This window comes from Carcharhinus amblyrhynchos, unplaced genomic scaffold (assembly GCF_965287045.1).
Source record: "Carcharhinus amblyrhynchos unplaced genomic scaffold, sCarAmb.v2.hapA scaffold_76, whole genome shotgun sequence".
NCBI lineage: Eukaryota > Metazoa > Chordata > Chondrichthyes > Carcharhiniformes > Carcharhinidae > Carcharhinus > Carcharhinus amblyrhynchos.
In genome coordinates, this window is record NW_027649816.1 from 906088 (window position 1) to 923111 (window position 17024).

Sequence of the window (17024 nt, forward strand, 5' to 3'; positions counted from 1 at the left end):
GAAAGGACAGGCAGATGGGCAAAGGGGGCAGGATTGCATTGTTAATAAAATCGATAACAAGAAGTGAAATAGGATCAGAAGGCACAGAATCTCTGTGGATAGTGTTGAGGAATCGCAAAGGTAAAAAGACCCTGATGGGAGTTATGTACAGGCCCCTTAGCAGTAGTCAGGATGTGGGGCAGAAAATAAATCAGGATAGATTTAAGATAGAAAAGGCATATAAAAAAGGCAATATTACAATAATCATGGGGGACTTCAATATGCAGGTGGACTGGGAGAATCAGATAGGTAGTGGATCCCAAGAAAAGGAATTTGTGGAATGTCGAAGAGATGTTTATTTTTGGAGCAGCTTGTGACAGAGCCTACTAGAGAACAGGCGATTCTGGATTGGGTGATGTGTAATGAGGCAGACTTGATTAGAGAACTTAAGGTGAAGGAACCCTTAATGAACCCCTTATGGAGCACACCAGAATGAGAGGGAGTGGGATAGCTTAATCTTGGGTTTGGACATAGCTCGGCACAACATTGAGGGCCAAAGGGCCTGTACTGTGCTGTACTGTTCTATGTTTCTAACCCTTAGGGAGCAGTGACCATAATATGATAGAATTTACCTGCAATTTGAGAGGGAGAAGCTGGAATCAGATGTAACAGTATAACAATTAAATAAAGGTAATTACAAAGACATGAGAGAGGAGCTGGCCAGAGCTGATTGGAAAGGGAAACAGGCAGGACAGAGGAACAGCAATGGCAGGAGCTTTTCAGGGTTACTCGGGAGGCACAATAGAAATTCATCCCAAGGATAAGGAAACATGCTAATGGGAGGACGAGGCAGCCATGGCTGACGAGGGGAAGTCAAGGACAGCATAAACTAGGCTTGTACTCGTTAGAGTTTAGAAGAATGAGGGGAGATCTCATTGAGACGTATAAGATGATGAATGGGATGGATAGGATAGAGGTGGAGAGACTCTTCCCGCTCAAAAAAGACAGTAGGACTAGGGGGCACAGCCTCAAGATAAAGGGGAGGCGGTTTAGAACGGAGTTGAGGAGGAACTTCTTCACTCAAAGGGTGGTGAATCTCTGGAATTCTCTGCCCGTTGAAGTGGTGGAGGCTGCCTCGCTAAATATTTTTAAGAAGCGGGTTGATGGGTTTTTGATAAGAGAAGGGATTAAGGGTTATGGGGAGAGGGCGGGAAAGTGGAACTGAGCCACGACAGATCAGCCATGATCTTATTGAATGGCGGGGCAGGCTCGAAGGGCTAGATGGCCTACTCCTGCTCCTATTTCTTATGTTCTTATGTTCTTATAAAAGCAAAAGAAAAAGCACAGAAAGTGGCAAGGATTAGTGGGAAGCCAGAGGATTGGGAAAGCTTTAAAAACAAGCAGGGGACAACTAAAAAAGCAATAAGGGGGGAGAAGATGAAATATGATTGTAAGCTAATTAGTAATATAAAAGACGGTAGGAAGAGTTTTTTTCGATATATAAAAGGTAAGAGAGAGGCAGAAATAGCCATTGGACCACTGGAAAATGGGGCTGGAGAAATAATAATAGGAAACAAAGCAATGGGAGAGGAAGTGAATAGTTACTTTGCATCAGTCTTCATGGTGGAAAACACCAGAGCCCAGGAGAATCAGGGGGCACAGGTGGGTGTAGTGGCCATCACTAAGGAGAAGGTTCTGGGGAAACTGAAAGATCTGAAGATGGATAAATCACCTGGACCCGATGGACTACACTGCAGGGTTCTAAAAGAGATAGCTGAGGAAATTGTGGAGGCATTGTTGGTGATCTTTCAGGAATTACTGGAGGCAGGGAGGGTCCCAGAGGACTGGGAAGTAGCTAATGTAACACTAATATTTAAGAAAGGAGGGAGGCAGCAAACGGGAAATTATAGGCCTGTTAACCTGACTTCAGTCATTGGCAAAATTTTAGAGTCCGTTCTTAAAGATGAGATTGTAGAGTACTTAGAAGTGCATGATAAAGTAGGACTGAGTCAGCACAGCTTCGTCAAGGGGAGATCATGTCTGACAAATGTGTTACAGTTCTTTGACAAGGTAACAAGGAAGTTAGATAAAGGAGAACCAGTGGATGTGCTTTATTTAGATTTCCAGAAAGCCTTTGACAAGGTGCCACGTAGGAGAGTGTTAAATAAGTTAAGAGCCCATGGTGTTAAGGGTAAGATCCTGACATGGATAGAGGATTGGCTGACTGGCAGAAGGCTCTTACCTTTGTGAATATTGTGAACCTAGTCAAAGAGTAAAAGGAAACATTTGTTAAAGCTAGGAGTCTGGGAACACACGAAGCAAGTGTGGAATACAGGGAAAGTAGAAAGAAACTTAAGCAAGAAGTAAGGAGGGCTAAAAGGGGTCATGAAAAAGCATTGGCCAGCAGGATTAAGGAAAATCCCATGGTTTTTTTATACATACGTAAAGAGCAAGAGGGTAACCAGGGAGAGGGTTGGCCCACTCAAGGACAAGAGGGGGAATCTCTGTGTGGAGCCAGAGGAAATGGGTGAGGGATTAAATGAGTACTTTGCATCAATATTCACCAAAGAGAAGGACTTGGTGGATGATGAGTCTGGGAGAGACTGTGTAGATAGTTTGGATCATGTTTGAGATCAAAAAGGAGGAGGTATTGGGGTTCTTGAGAAACATTAAGGTAGACAAGCCTGATGGAATATACAACAGAATACTGAGAGAGGCAAGGGAGGAAATTGCTGGGGCCTTGAGAGAGATCTTTATATCCTCGCTGACCACAGGGGAGGTCATGATGTGGAGATGTCAGCATTGGACTTGAGAAAGGATATACTGACACTAGAGGGGATGCAGAGGAGATTCACTAGGTTGATTCCAGAGTTGAGAGGGCCGGCTTATGAGGAGAGACTGAGTAGACTGGGGCGATACTCACAGGAATTCAGAAGAATGAGGGGAGATCTTATAGAAACATATAAGATTATGAAGGGAATGTTTCCAATGGCGGGTGAAACTCGAACTGAGGGCATAGCCTCAAAATAAGGAGAAGCAAATTTAGGACTGAGTTGAGAAGGAATTTCTTCACTCAAAGGGTTGTGAATCTGTGGAATTCCCTGCCCAGTGAAGCAGTTGAGGCTCCCTCATTGAATGTTTTTAAGGCAAGGATAGATAAATTTTTGAACAGTAAAGGAATTAAGGGTTATGGTGAGCGGGCAGGTAAGTGGAGCTGAATCCACAAAAAGATCAGCCATGACCTTATTGAATGGCAGAGCAGGCTCGAGGGGCCGAATGGCCTACTCCTGCTCCTAGTTCTTATGTTCTTATGTAAGCACAGTAAGAAGCCTCACAACACCAGGTTAAAGTCTACCAGGTTTATTTAGTAGCACAAGCTTTTGGAGTCTTGCTCCCTCTTCAGATGAGTGAAGATTTGTGTTCACAGACAGGCATATATAGACATAGACTCAATTTATAAGATAATGGTTGGAATGCGAGTCTTTACAGGACAGTTAGTGAAATTTTGCAAGTCCGGGCAAGTCACGGAGGTTACAGATAGTGGTAGTCCTGGCTGGAGACAATTCACATCTCTTTTAACCTGTGCTTAACCACTCACATTGTCTGTACTTGTAAAGACTTGATGACCTGTAAAGACTCACATTCCAATCATTATCTTGTAAATTGAGTCTGTGTCTACATTTGCCCTGTTTGCGAACACAACGTTCATTCACCTGAAAAAGGAGCAAGACTCCAAAAGCTTGTGCTATCAAACAAACCTGTTGGACTTTAACTTGGTGTTGTGAGGTTTCTTACTGTACAGGAGAGGTCCCAGAGGATTGGAGAATAGCCAATGTTGTTCCTTTGTTTAAGAAGAGTTGCAAGAATAATCCACGTAATTACAGGCCGGTGAGCCTTACATCAGTGGTAGGGAAATTAAAGGAGAGATTCTTCGAGACAGGATTTACTCCCACTTGGAAATAAGTGGACATATTAGTGAGAGGCAACATGATTTTGTGAAGGGGAGGTCATGTCTCACTAACTTGATCGAGTTTTTCGAGGAAGTGACGAAGGAAGTTTCGAGGATTGATGAGGGTAGGGCAGTGGATGTTGTCTACATGGACTTCAGTAAGACCTTTGACAAGGTCCCTCATGGCAGACTGGTGTAGAAGATGAAGTCACATGGGATCAGAGGTGAGCTGGCAAGGTGGATACAAAACTGGCTCGGTCAAAGAAGACAGAGGGTAGCAGTGGAAGGGTGTGTTTCTGAATGGAGGGCTGTGACAAGTGGTGTTCCTCAGGGATCAGTGCTGGGGCCTTTGCTGTTTGTAATATATATAAATGATTTGGAGGAAAATGTAACTGGTTTGATTAGTAAGTTTGCAGACGGCACAAAGGTTGGTGGATTTGCGGATAGTGATGAGGACCATCAGAGGATACAGCAGGATATAGATCAGTTGGAGACTTGGGCGGAGAGATGGCAGATGGAGTTTAATCCGGACAAATGTGAGATAATGCATTTTGGAAGGTCTAATACAGATAGGAAATATACAGTAAATGGCAGAACCCTTAAGAGTATTGATAGACAGAGGGATCTGGCTGTATAGGTACACAGGTCACTGAAAGTGGGAATGCAGTTGGAGAAGATAGTCAACAAGGTATACGGCATGCTTGCTTTCATTGGCCAGGGCTTTGAGTTTGAAGATTGGAAAGTCATGTTGCAGCTTTATAGAACCCTAATTAGGCCACACTTGGAATATAGTGTTCAATTCCAGTCACCACACTACCAGAAGGATGTAGAGGCTTTGGAGAGGGCACAGAAAAGATTTACCAGGATGTTGCCTGGTATGGAGGGCATTAGCTATGAGGAGAGGTTGGAGAAATTTGGTTTCTTCTCACTGGAGCGACGGAAGTTGAGGGGAGACCTGATAGAAATCTACAAGATTATGAGAGGCATGGACAGAGTGAATAGCTTTTTCCCAGGGTGGAGGAATCAATTACTAGGGGGCACAGGTTTAAGGTGTGAGGGGAAAGATTTAAAGGAAATGTACGAGGGAAATTTTTTACACAGGGGGTGGTGGGTGCCTGGAACTCATTGTTGGGGGAGATAGTGGACGTGGATATGGTAGTGACTTTTAAGGTGCTTCTTGATAAATAGCTGAATAGGATGGGAATAGAGGGAAATGAACTCCGGAAGAGTAGGGGGTTTTAGTTCGGTCGGACAGCATGATCGGTGCAGTCTTGGAGGGCTGAAGGGCCTGTTCCTGTGCTGTAATTTTCTTTGTTCTTTAATCATTAGTCAACGTTCCATTTACTAACCATTCATTACCCATTAACCAGCTTCTGGGGTTAATGAGAGGCTTCAGGGTCAATGGGAGGTTCCGGGTCAATGTGGGTGTTCTGGGTAAATGAGTTCAGGGTCAATGGAAGGTTCCGGGTCAATGTGGGTGTTCTGGATAAATGAGTTCAGGGTCAGTGGGAGGTTCCGGGTCAATGTGGGTGTTGTGGGTAAATGGGGGTTCAGGATAAATGAGGGCGGTTCCGGGTCAAAGCATTCAGGGTCAGTTGGGGGGGGTGGGGGGGCTGGTTAAGGGTCAGTGGGTTCAGAGTCAGTGGGTTCAGGGTCATTGGGTTCAGGGCCACTGGGTTTCGGGTCAATCGGGGGGGGGTTCAGAGTCAGTGGGTTCAGAGTCAATAGGGGGTATCAGGGTCAATGGGGGTGGTTCATGGTCAATGGATTCAGGATCAGTGGGTTCAGGGTCAATGGGGGGGTTCAGGATCAATGGGGGAGTTTAGGTTCAATGGGGGATTTGGGGTCAATGGGAGGTTCAACATCAGTGGGCTCAGGGTCAGTAGGTTCATGGTCAATGGCCTGGCGGTGCTGTACATTCTCCTGCCCCTTGGGGTGTTGCTGCACCCTCTCTGCGGGTCTGATCCAGATACAGCCCCAGTCTGGCTGCCTACATGGAGCTGCCTGTCTGCTCCATTGGATTCAGAGTCAATGGGTTCAGGATCAATATGTTCAGGGTCAATGGGGGGGGTTTGGGGTCAATGGAGGGGTTTTGGGGTCAATGGGGGATTCAAGGTCAATGTAGGGTTTCGGGGTCAATGGGTTCAGGGTCAATGTATTCAGGGTTAATGGGGCATTCGGGGTCAATGGGTTCAGGGTCATTGGGAGGGTTTTAGGGTCAATGGCTTCAGAAATCAAGGGGTTCAGGGTCAATGGGAGTTAAGGTCAATGGGGGGTGCAGGGTCAATAGGTTCAGGGTCAATGGAGAGTTCAGGATCAATGCGGGGGTTCGGGGTCAATCGGTGCAGGGTCAATGGGTTCACGGTGAATGGGAAGGTCCAGGGTCAATGAGTTGGGGGCCAATGAGTTGGGGGTCAGTGGGTTCAGGGTCAATTGGGGGCAGTATGGGATCAGTAGGAGGCTCCAGTTCAATGGGGGGGAGGGACTTGAGGGTCAATGTATTCTGGATCAATGGGTCCAGGGTCAGTGGGGGGTGTTGGGATCAGTGGGGGGTTTGGGGTCAGTGGGTTCAGGGTCAGTGTAGAGGTTTGGGTCAATCAGGGAGTTCTGGACCAATGGGTTCAGGTCATTGGAACCCAATGGTTCAGAGTCAAGGGGAGGCTCCGGGTCAGTGGGTTCAAGGTCAATGGGGAATTTCAGGATCATTGGATTCAGGGTCAATGTAGGAGTTCAAGGTCAATGGAGGGTTCAGGATCAATGGGTTTGGAGTCAATGGGTTCAGGATCAATGAGGGGGTTCAGGGGCATTGGATTCAGGGTCAATGGAGGGGTTCAGAGTCAATGGGGGTTTCGGCTCAATGGGTTCAGGGTCAATGGGTTTGGGGTCAATGAGTTCAGGGTCAGTGGGGAAGTTCAGGGGCATTGGATTCAGGGTCAATGGGGGGGTTGGGGTCAGTGGGTTCAGGATCAATGTATTCAGGGTCAATGGATTCAGGGTTAATGGGGGGAGTTGAGGGTCAATGGGTTCAGAGTCAATGGGGGGATTTCAGGGTCAATAGGTTCGGGGTCAATGGGGGGTTTCGGGGCAATGGGTTCAGGGTCAATAAAGGAGTTTAGAGTCAATGGGTTCAGGGTCGATAGCTTCATGGTCAATGGGGGAGTTCAGGGTCAATGGCTTCATGGTCAATGGGAAGTTCAGTGTCAATGGGTTCAGGGTCAATGGGTTCATGGTCAATGGGGGAGTTCAGGGTCAGTGGGTTCAGGGTCAGTGGGAGGGTTCGGGTCAATGGAGGGTTCAGGACCAATGGATTCAGGGTCAATGGGGGGTTCAGAGTCAATGGGTTCGGGGTCAATGGGGGGGTTCGGGGTCAATGGGGGGGTTCAGGGTCATGGGATTCAGGGTCAACGAGTGGGTTCAGTGTCAATGGGGGGGTTCAGGGTCAATGGGTTTAGAGTCAATGGATTCAGAGATCAATGGGTTCAGGGTCAATGGGTTCAGGGTCATGGGTTCAGAAGCAATGGGCTTGGGGTCAGTGGCTTGAGGATCAATCGGTTCAGGGTCAATGGGTTCTGGGTCAATGGGGGGGCTCAGAACCCAAATCTGATCGCCACACTACCAGGAGGCTTTGGAGAGGGTACAGAAAAGATTTACCAAGATGTTGCCTGGTATGGAGGGCATGAATAATGAGGAGAGATTGATGAAACTTGCTTTGTTCTCACTGGAGTGTTGGAGGTTGAGGGGAGACCTGATAGAAGTCTACAAGATTATTAGGGGCATGGATAGAATGGATAGTCAGAAGCTTTTTCCCAGAGTGGAAGAGTCAATTACTAGGGGGCACAAGTTTAAGGTGTGAGGGGCAAGGTTTAAAGGAGATGTACGAGGCAGACTTTTTACACAGAGAGTAGTGGGCGCCTGGAACTTGTTGCCAGGGGAGATACTTTTAAGGGGCATCTTGAAAAGTGCATGAATAGGATGGAAATAGAGGGGTATGGTCCCGGATGGTTAGGGGGTTTTAGTTCAGTCAGGCAGCATGGATCGTGCAGGCTTGGAGGGCCAAAGGGCCTGCTCCTGTGCTGTAATTTTCTTTGTTCTTTGTTCTGTGTCAATGTGGGGGTTTGGGGTCAATGGGGGGGCTCTGGGTCAATGGGTTCAGGGTCAATGAGGGGGTTCCGGGTCAATGGGTTCAGGGTCAATGGGGGGGGTTGGGGTCAATGGGGGGGTTGGGGTCAATGGGTTCAGGGTCAATAGAGGGTTCAGGGTCAATGGGGAGGTTCGGGGTCAATGCGTTCAGAATCAATGGGTTTTGGGCCAATGGGTTCTGGATCAATGGGTTCAGGCACAATGGGGGTTTCAGGCTTAATGAGGGGTTCTGGATCAATTGGTTCAGGCTCAATGGGGGGTTCAGAGTCAATGGGTTCAGGGTCAATGGGGGGTCGGGGTCAGTGAGGGCGTTCGGGGTCAATGGATTCAGAATCAATGGGTTTATGGTCAATGGGTTCAGGTTCAATGGGGAAATCAGGATCAATGGGTTTGGAGTCATTGGGGGGGGGTTCGGGGTCCATGGGTTCGGGGTCAATGGGGAAATCAGGATCAATGAGTTTGGGGTCATTGGGAGGGTTCGAGGTCAGTGGGTTCAGGGTCAATGGGGGGGATGATTTGGGGACATAGTGGGAGTTCTGGGTCAATGGGTTCAGAGTCAATGGGTACTTCTGGCCAGTGGGTTCAGGATCAATCGGGGGGGGGGGGGGCGAGGGGGGGGCGAGGGGGGGGGGGGCGGGGCGGGTTCAGGGTCAATGAGGGAGTTCAGGAAGAATGGGTTCAGATTCATTGGGGGGTTCGGGGTCAATGGGTTCAGGTGAATGGCGGGGGTGGTTTGGGAACAGTGGGGGAGTTCTGGGTCAATGGATTTGGGGTCAATGGGTTTAAGGTCAATGGGTGGGCTCAGGGTCAGTTGGTTCAGGGTCAATGGGGGGGTTCAGGGTCAAGGGATTCAGGGTCAGTGGCGGGGTTTGGAGTCAGTGGGTTTAGGAACAAATGGTTCTGGGTCAGTGGGTTTGGGGTCAATGGATTTAGAGTCAATGGGTGGGTTTGGGGTCAATGGGTTCCAGGTCACTGAGCTCAGGGTCAATGGGTGGGTTCCGGGTCAATGGGTTCTGGGTCAGTGGGTTCAGGGTCAATTGGTTCAGGGTCAGTGGGTTCAGGGTCAATGGGTTCCGGGTCAGTGGGTTCAGGGTCAGTGGGTTCAGGGTCAATGGGTTCATGGTCAGTGGGTTCAGGGTCAGTGGGTTCAGGGTCAATGGGTTCAGGGTCAGTGGGTTCCGGGTCAGTGGGTTCCGGGTGAGTGGGTTCAGGGTCAGTGGGTTCAGGGTCAGTGGGTTCCGGGTCAATGGTTTCCGGGTCAGTGGGTTCAGGGTCAGTGGGTTCAGGGTCAATGGGTTCCGGGTCAATGGGTTCAGGGAGAATGGGTTCAGAGTTAGTGGGTTCAGGGTCAGTGGGTTCCAGGTCAATGGGTTCAGGGAGAATGGGTTCAGGGTCAGTGGGTTCAGGGTCAGTGGGCTCAGGGTCAATGGGTTCAGGGAGAATGGGTTCAGGGTCAGTGGGTTCAGGGTCAATGGGTTCAGGGTCAGTGGGTTCAGGGTCATTGGGTTCAGGGTCAATGGGTTCAGGGTCAATGGGTTCAGGGAGAATGGGTTCAGGGTCAGTGGGTTCCGGGTCAGTGGGTTCAGGGTCAATGGGTTCCGGGTCAATGGGTTCCGGGTCAGTGGGTTCAGGGTCAATGGATTCCAGGTCAATGGGTTCCAGGTCAGTAGGTTCAGGGTCAATGGGTTCCGGGTCAATGGGTTCAGGGTCAGTAGGTTCGGGGTCAATGGGTTCAGGGTCAATGGGTTCCGGGTCAGTGGGTTCCGGGTCAATGGGTTCAGGGTCAACGGGTTCAGGGTCAGTGGGTTCAGGGTCAGTGGGTTCAGGGTCAATGGGTTCCGGGTCAATGGGTTCAGGGTCAATGGGTTCAGGGAGAATGGGTTCAGGGTCAATGGGTTCAGGGAGAATGGGTTCAGGGTCAGTGGGTTCAGGGTCAGTGGGTTCAGGGTCAATGAGTTCCGGGTCAGTGGGTTCAGGGTCAATGGCTTCAGGGTCAGTGGGTTCAGGGTCAGTGGGTTCAGGGTCAATGGGTTCCGGGTCAGTGGGTTCAGGGTCAATGGGTTCAGGATCAGTGGGTTCAGGGTCAATGGGTTCAGGGTCAATGAGTTCCGGGTCAGTGGGTTCAGGGTCAATGGCTTCAGGGTCAGTGGGTTCAGGGTCAGTGGGTTCAGGGTCAGTGGGTTCAGGGTCAATGGGTTCAGGGTCAATGGGTTCCGGGTCAGTGGGTTCAGGGTCAATGGGTTCAGGGTCAGTGGGTTCAGGGTCAGTGGGTTCAGAGTCAGTGGGTTCAGGGTCAATGGGTTCAGGGTCAATGGGTTCCGGGTCAGTGGGTTCAGGGTCAATGGGTTCCGGGTCAATGGGTTCAGGGTCAGTGGGTTCAGGGTCAATGGGTTCCGGGTCAGTGGGTTCCGGGTCAGTGGGTTCAAGGTCAGTGGGTTCCGGGTCAGTGGGTTCAGGGAGAATGGGTTCAGGGTCAGTGGGTTCAGGGTCAATGGGTTCAGGGTCAGTGGGTTCCGGGTCAATGGGTTCAGGGTCAGTGGGTTCAGGGTCAGTGGGTTCAGGGTCAGTGGGTTCCGGGTCAGTGGGTTCAGGGTCAGTGGGTTCCGGGTCAATGGGTTCAGGGTCAGTGGATTCCGGGTCAGTGGGTTCAGGGAGAATGGGTTCAGGGTCAGTGGGTTCAGGGTCAGTGGGTTCCGGGTCAGTGGGTTCCGGGTCAATGGGTTCAGGGTCAGTGGATTCCGGGTCAGTGGGTTCAGGGAGAATGGGTTCAGGGTCAGTGGGTTCAGGGTCAATGGGTTCCGGGTCAGTGGGTTCAGGGTCAATGGGTTCCGGGTCAATGGGTTCAGGGTCAGTGGGTTCAGGGTCAATGGGTTCCGGGTCAGTGGGTTCCGGGTCAGTGGGTTCAAGGTCAGTGGGTTCCGGGTCAGTGGGTTCAGGGAGAATGGGTTCAGGGTCAGTGGGTTCAGGGTCAGTGGGTTCCGGGTCAATGGGTTCAGGGTCAGTGGGTTCAGGGTCAATGGGTTCAGGGTCAGTGGGTTCCGGGTCAGTGGGTTCAGGGTCAGTGGGTTCCGGGTCAATGGGTTCAGGGTCAGTGGATTCCGGGTCAGTGGGTTCAGGGAGAATGGGTTCAGGGTCAGTGGGTTCAGGGTCAGTGGGTTCAGGGAGAATGGGTTCAGGGTCAATGGGTTCCAGGTCAGTGGGTTCAGGGAGAATGGGTTCAGGGTCAGTGGGTTCAGGGTCAGTGGGTTCAGGGAGAATGGGTTCAGGGTCAGTGGGTTCAGGGTCAGTGGGTTCAGGGTCAATGGGTTCCAGGTCAGTGGGTTCCGGGTCAGTGGGTTCCGGGTCAGTGGGTTCAGGGTCAGTGGGTTCAGGGTCAGTGGGTTCAGGGAGAATGGATTCAGGGTCAGTGGGTTCCGGGTCAGTGGGTTCAGGGAGAATGGATTCAGGGTCAGTGGGTTCAGGGTCAGTGGGTTCAGGGTCAATGGGTTCCGGGTCAGTGGGTTCAGGGTCAATGGGTTCCGGGTCAGTGGGTTCAGGGTCAGTGGGTTCAGGGTCAGTGGGTTCAGGGAGAATGGGTTCAGGGTCAATGGGTTCAGGGTCAGTGGGTTCAGGGAGAATGGGTTCAGGGTCAATGCGTTCAGGGTCAATGGGTTCCGGGTCAGTGGGTTCAGGGTCAGTGGGTTCAGGGTCAGTGGGTTCAGGGTCAATGGGTTCCGGGTCAGCGGGTTCAGGGTCAGTGGGTTCAGGGTCAGTGGGTTCAGGGAGAAAGGGTTCAGGGTCAATGGGTTCCGGGTCAGCGGGTTCAGGGTCAGTGGGTTCAGGGTCAGTGGGTTCAGGGAGAATGGGTTCAGGGTCAATGGGTTCCGGGTCAGTGGGTTCCGGGTCAATGGGTTCAGGGTCAATGGGTTCCGGGTCAGTGGGTTCCGGGTCAGTGGGTTCAGGGTCAATGGGTTCAGGGTCAATGGGTTCCGGGTCAGTGGGTTCAGGGTCAATGGATTTGGGGTCAATGGCTTCAGGGTCAGTGGGTTCAGGGTCAATGGGTTCAGGGTCAGTGGGTTCAGGGTCAATGTGTTCAGGGAGAATGGGTTCAGGGTCAATGGCTTCAGGGTCAGTGGGTTCAGGGTCAGTGGGTTCAGGGTCAGTGGGTTCAGGGAGAATGGGTTCAGGGTCAGTGGGTTCAGGGTCAGTGGGTTCAGGGTCAGTGGGTTTCGGGTCAGTGGGTTCAGGGTCAGTGGGCTCAGGGTCAATGGGTTCAGGGTCAATGGTTTCCGGGTCAGTGGGTTCAGGGTCAGTGGGTTCCGGGTCAGTGGGTTCAGGGTCAATGGGTTCCGGGTCAGTGGGTTCAGGGTCAGTGGGTTCCGGGTCAGTGGGTTCAGGGTCAGTGGGTTCAGGGTCAGTGGGTTCCGGGTCAATGGGTTACGGGTCAGTGGGTTCCGGGTCAGTGGGTTCAGGGTCAGTGGGTTCCGGGTCAGTGGGTTCAGGGTCAGTGGGTTCCGGGTCAGTGGGTTCAGGGTCAGTGGGTTCAGGGTCAGTGGGTTCAGGGTCAGTGGGTTCAAGGTCAATGGGTTCAGGGTCAATGGGTTCCGGGTCAGTGGGTTCAGGGTCAGTGGGTTCCAGGTCAATGGGTGCGTTCGGAGTCAATGGGTTCAGGATCACTGGGTGGGTTCGGGATCATTGGGGGGGGGTTCGGAGTCAATGTGTTGTTCAGGGTCAATGGGCTCAGGGTCAGTGAGTGGGTTCCGGGTCAATGTGTGGGTTCGGGGTCAATGGGTTCATGGTCAATAGATTTGGGGTCAGTGGGTTTAGATTCAATGGGTGCGTTCCGGGTCAATGGGAGGTTCCGGGTCAATGGGTTCCGGGTCAATGGGGGGGGGGGGGGGGGGGTGGGGTTTCCAGGTCAATGCGTTCCGGGTCAATGGGAGGTTCCAGGTCAATGCGTTCCGGGTCAATGGGAGGTTCTGGGTCAGTGGGAGGTTCCGGGTCAATAGGAGGTTCCGGGTCAATGGGTTCTGGGTCAATGGGAGGTTCCGGGTCAACGGGAGGTTCCAGGTCAATGGGTTCTGGGTCAATGCATTCTGGGTCAACGGGAGGTTCCGGGTCAATGGGTTCTGGGTCAATGGGAGGTTCCGGGTCAACGGGAGGTTCCGGGTCAACGGGAGGTTCCGGGTCAATGGGTTTGGGGTCAATAGGGGATTCAGTGTCAATGGGGGGTTCAGGATCAATTGGTTTGGGGTCAATAGAGGGGTTCCGGGTCAATGGGTTCCGGGTCAATGCATTCTGGGTCAACGGGAGGTTCCGGGTCAATGGGTTCTGGGTCAATGGGAGGTTCCGGGTCAACGGGAGGTTCCGGGTCAATGGGTTTGGGGTCAATAGGGGATTCAGTGTCAATGGGGGGTTCAGGATCAATTGGTTTGGGGTCAATAGAGGGGTTCCGGGTCAATGGGAGTTTCCGGATTAAAAGGAGGGTTGGGGGTTAATGAGTGTATTCAGGATGTGTCTGGGTGTCGGCAGTGGGCTCAGGAACAGGAGGCAGGATGAATTGTTTGTGGGGTTGATGCTGAGAGAGTCTCTCAGTAATTGTGTGGATTGGGGGAATGGTTTGGTCCCTTTGTCCTGACTCTGTGTGAAGTGTTCAGATTTGATTTATTGTCATGTGTATTGGGATACAGTGACGTATTGTTTCCCATGACGTTACACAGTGGGTCGTCAGACTGGTGTTCAGTCATTGGACAGGCTCTGGATAATGGCCGATCTCAGACTGAGTGTCTTTACCTGTTTCAGGGACCAAAGGAGTGAAAGTGAAATTGTGTTGGAGAAAGCTGAGGGCTTACTGAAGAAACTGCCTGAGACAGTGGAGGATATACGTGAATCAGATGACACCTTGATGAGATTGAACCATCTGCTGGCCTTACCTGCCTGGAAAGAATATGTGGAATCGATCCAAGGTAAGGCTGGGCTTCGTGCAGTGAGATTTTCAGGATTTATTAGTGATTTATTCCTACCTGGTGTGGCTGCCACTGCCTCAACTCTCAGTCCATTCTAACCCCTGTGTGTTCAGCAACAGTTTGTCCAGGTCAGGCTGACTTCTTCACTAGCTTTCCCTTCTCTTCACCAGGCTATGATTGCTTAACCAAGTCAGCTCTGCTGACCATTCTGAGGCAGGAGATCAATCAATTTAACCGACTGCTGTCACTGATTTGTTCTACACTTCGCTCCCTGTGCCTTGCAGTGAAGGGACAGATCATCCTCAGTGATGCTCTCGAAGACCTCTACAACTCTTTCCTCAGCATGAAGAAGCCCAAACTTTGGCAGGTAGGTTATTGACTATTGCCGATAGTCCATCATACGAACATAAGAAATAGGAGCAGGAGTAGGCCATCTAGCCCTTCGAGCCTGCCCCGCCATTCAATAAGATCATGGCTGATCTGAAGTGGATCAGTTCCACTTTCCCGCTCTCTCCCCGTAACCCTTAATTCCCTTGTCTATCAAAAACCTATCTACCTGTGACTTAAATATATTTAGCGAGGAAGCCTCCACCACTTCAACGGGCAGAGAATTCCAGAGACTCACCACCCTTTGAGAGAAGAAGTTCCTCCTCAACTCCGTTCTAAACCGCCCCCCCCTTTATCTTGAGGCTATGCCCTCTAGTCCTACTGTCCTTTCTGAGCGGGAAGAGTCTCTCCACCTCTATCCCATCCATCCCATTCATCATCTTATACATCTCTATAAGATCCCCCCTCATCCTTCTAAACTCCAACGAGTACAGACCCAGTCTATTTAGTCTCTTTTCATAGTCCAACCCCCTCATCTCCAGTATCAGCCTAGTGAACCTCCTCTGCACTCCCTCCAAGGCCAAAATATCCTTGCGCAAGAGCGGCGACCAAAACTGCACACAGTACTCCAGCTGCGGCCTCACTAGTACCCTGTACAGTTGCAGCAAGATTTCCTTGCTTTTATCAATAACATGGGATATGGCATAGCAGAACAGCTGGTTCAGGGGACAGAGATTCATAGTGCAATAAATTTCTAAAGGTGCAAAGGGCTGACAAATGACAGATGAAATTCATAGAACATAGAACACTACAGCACAAACAGGCCCTTCGGCCCACGAGTTGCGCCGATCACATCAATACCTACCAATCTATAGACCTATCTATAACCCTCAATCCCATTAAATCCTATATACTCATCCAGAAGTCTTTTAAAAGACCCCAGCGAGTTCGCCTCTACCACCACTGACGGCAGCTGATTCCATTCACTCACCACCCTCTGAGTGAAAAACTTACCCCTAACATCACTTCTGTACTTTCCTCCCCGCACCTTAAACCTGTGTCCTCTCGTAGCGACCATTTCAACCTGGGGAAATAGCCTCTGAGAATCCACCCTATCCATTCCTCTCAACATTTTATAAACTTCTATCAGGTCGCCTCTCAACCTTCGTCTCTCCAGGGAAAAGAGTCCCAGCTCCCTCAACCTAACTTCATAAGGCATGCCTCCCAGTCCAGGCAACATCCTTGTAAATCTCCTCTGTACCCTTTCAATAGCTTCTACGTCTTTCCTATAGTGAGGTGACCAGAACTGCGCACAGTACTCCAAGTGAGGCCTGACAAGGGTCTTATAAAGTTGCAGCATTACCTCCCGACTCCTAAACTCAATCCCTCGATTAATGAAGGCCAGTACACCATACGCCTTCTTGACCACATCCTCCACCTGCGAGGCCGATTTAAGGGTCCTGTGGACCTGGACCCCAAGATCCTTCTGCTCTTCAACACTACTAAGACTTCTGCCCTTGATAGTGTACTCGTTCCTCCCGTTGGTTCTGCCAAAATGGACGACTATACATTTATCCGCGTTGAAGTCCATCTGCCACTTCTCCGCCCAGTCCTGCATCTTATTTATGTCTCGCTGCAACATTTGGCATCCTTCCAGACCATCCACAACACCACCGACCTTCGTGTCATCAGCGAACTTACTTACCCATCCCTCCACTTCCTCATCCAGGTCATTTATGAAAATGACAAACAGCAAGGGTCCTAGAACAGATCCTTGAGGCACTCCGCTGGTGACTGATTGTAGAGAAATGTGAAATGGTTGAGATATTGGAAAGCGTGAGGGAGAAACAACATAAAATAGAGGGTCGAATTCTAAAGGGAATGCAGGAGCAGACGGATCTGGGGGAATGTGCAGACTAAGTGATAAGGCAAGCTGAGAAAGCAGTTAGGGTATATGGGATTGTGGCTTTTGGAAATAGAGGGATAGGTACAAAAAGAATCAGTTATTGTGTTGTCTATTGGAGAGGTGATAGAGGGTTAAAATTAAACAGGGCTTATTAATGGTGTGAGATCTTGCCAATAACTGCTTCTAATCTGTCTGTTTCCCACACTTGGTCCGGTACATACATTAATACAGTATAGCTCCAGTGAGCCAGCAGGAATAAATAAAACAGATAACAGCTTGCTTCTACAAAAGTTGAATATTGCTGAAATGAGAGACAAAGCAAATGTAAGAATGTCAAATTTCAAACAATCACAATTGCTACAGGAAAGGAGTAGATCAGTTAACATCTAGAGTCTGGCTGAGACATGACCAAGCAGAAAGCAACATGGAACAATAAAGTCTTCGAGCTCCTGTTGAAAAAGATATGAGACCTGAACGTATTTCTTTTACTTACAGGGAATGGGCTCTGTGTATGAAGATATGTCATTTCCAGTGAGTGTAAATGAGCCACATTACAAGCTGACTTGTTAGCATAGCTATTAGCACATTCAGTATGTGCAAGGGCTGCCCAATCTCAGAATCACATCTGATACTAAATTTTTTTGGGGGTTTTGCAAGCATAGACTGGTTGAGAATAATCTGTACTATTATCAACAGCCAGAGGAATATATTCAATTAGCCAATCATTCCAGCTGTTGGAATAGACGAGTACGTTCACACACATTCACGCTCATTAAAT

General features: G+C 50.2%; 1 protein-coding gene across 1 annotated transcript in view; it reads left to right on the plus strand.

Annotated features, from left to right (window-relative positions):
* The window catches only part of LOC145337798 (dynein axonemal heavy chain 6-like), a 785492-nt gene that overhangs the window by 743479 nt on the left and 24989 nt on the right, over nt 1–17024 (plus strand). Inside the window, exons 76-77 of the mRNA XM_080182651.1 lie at nt 13850–14013; nt 14184–14380. Of these exons, the coding sequence (XP_080038777.1) occupies nt 13850–14013; nt 14184–14380 (361 nt within the window). The remainder of the gene's footprint in view (nt 1–13849; nt 14014–14183; nt 14381–17024) is intronic.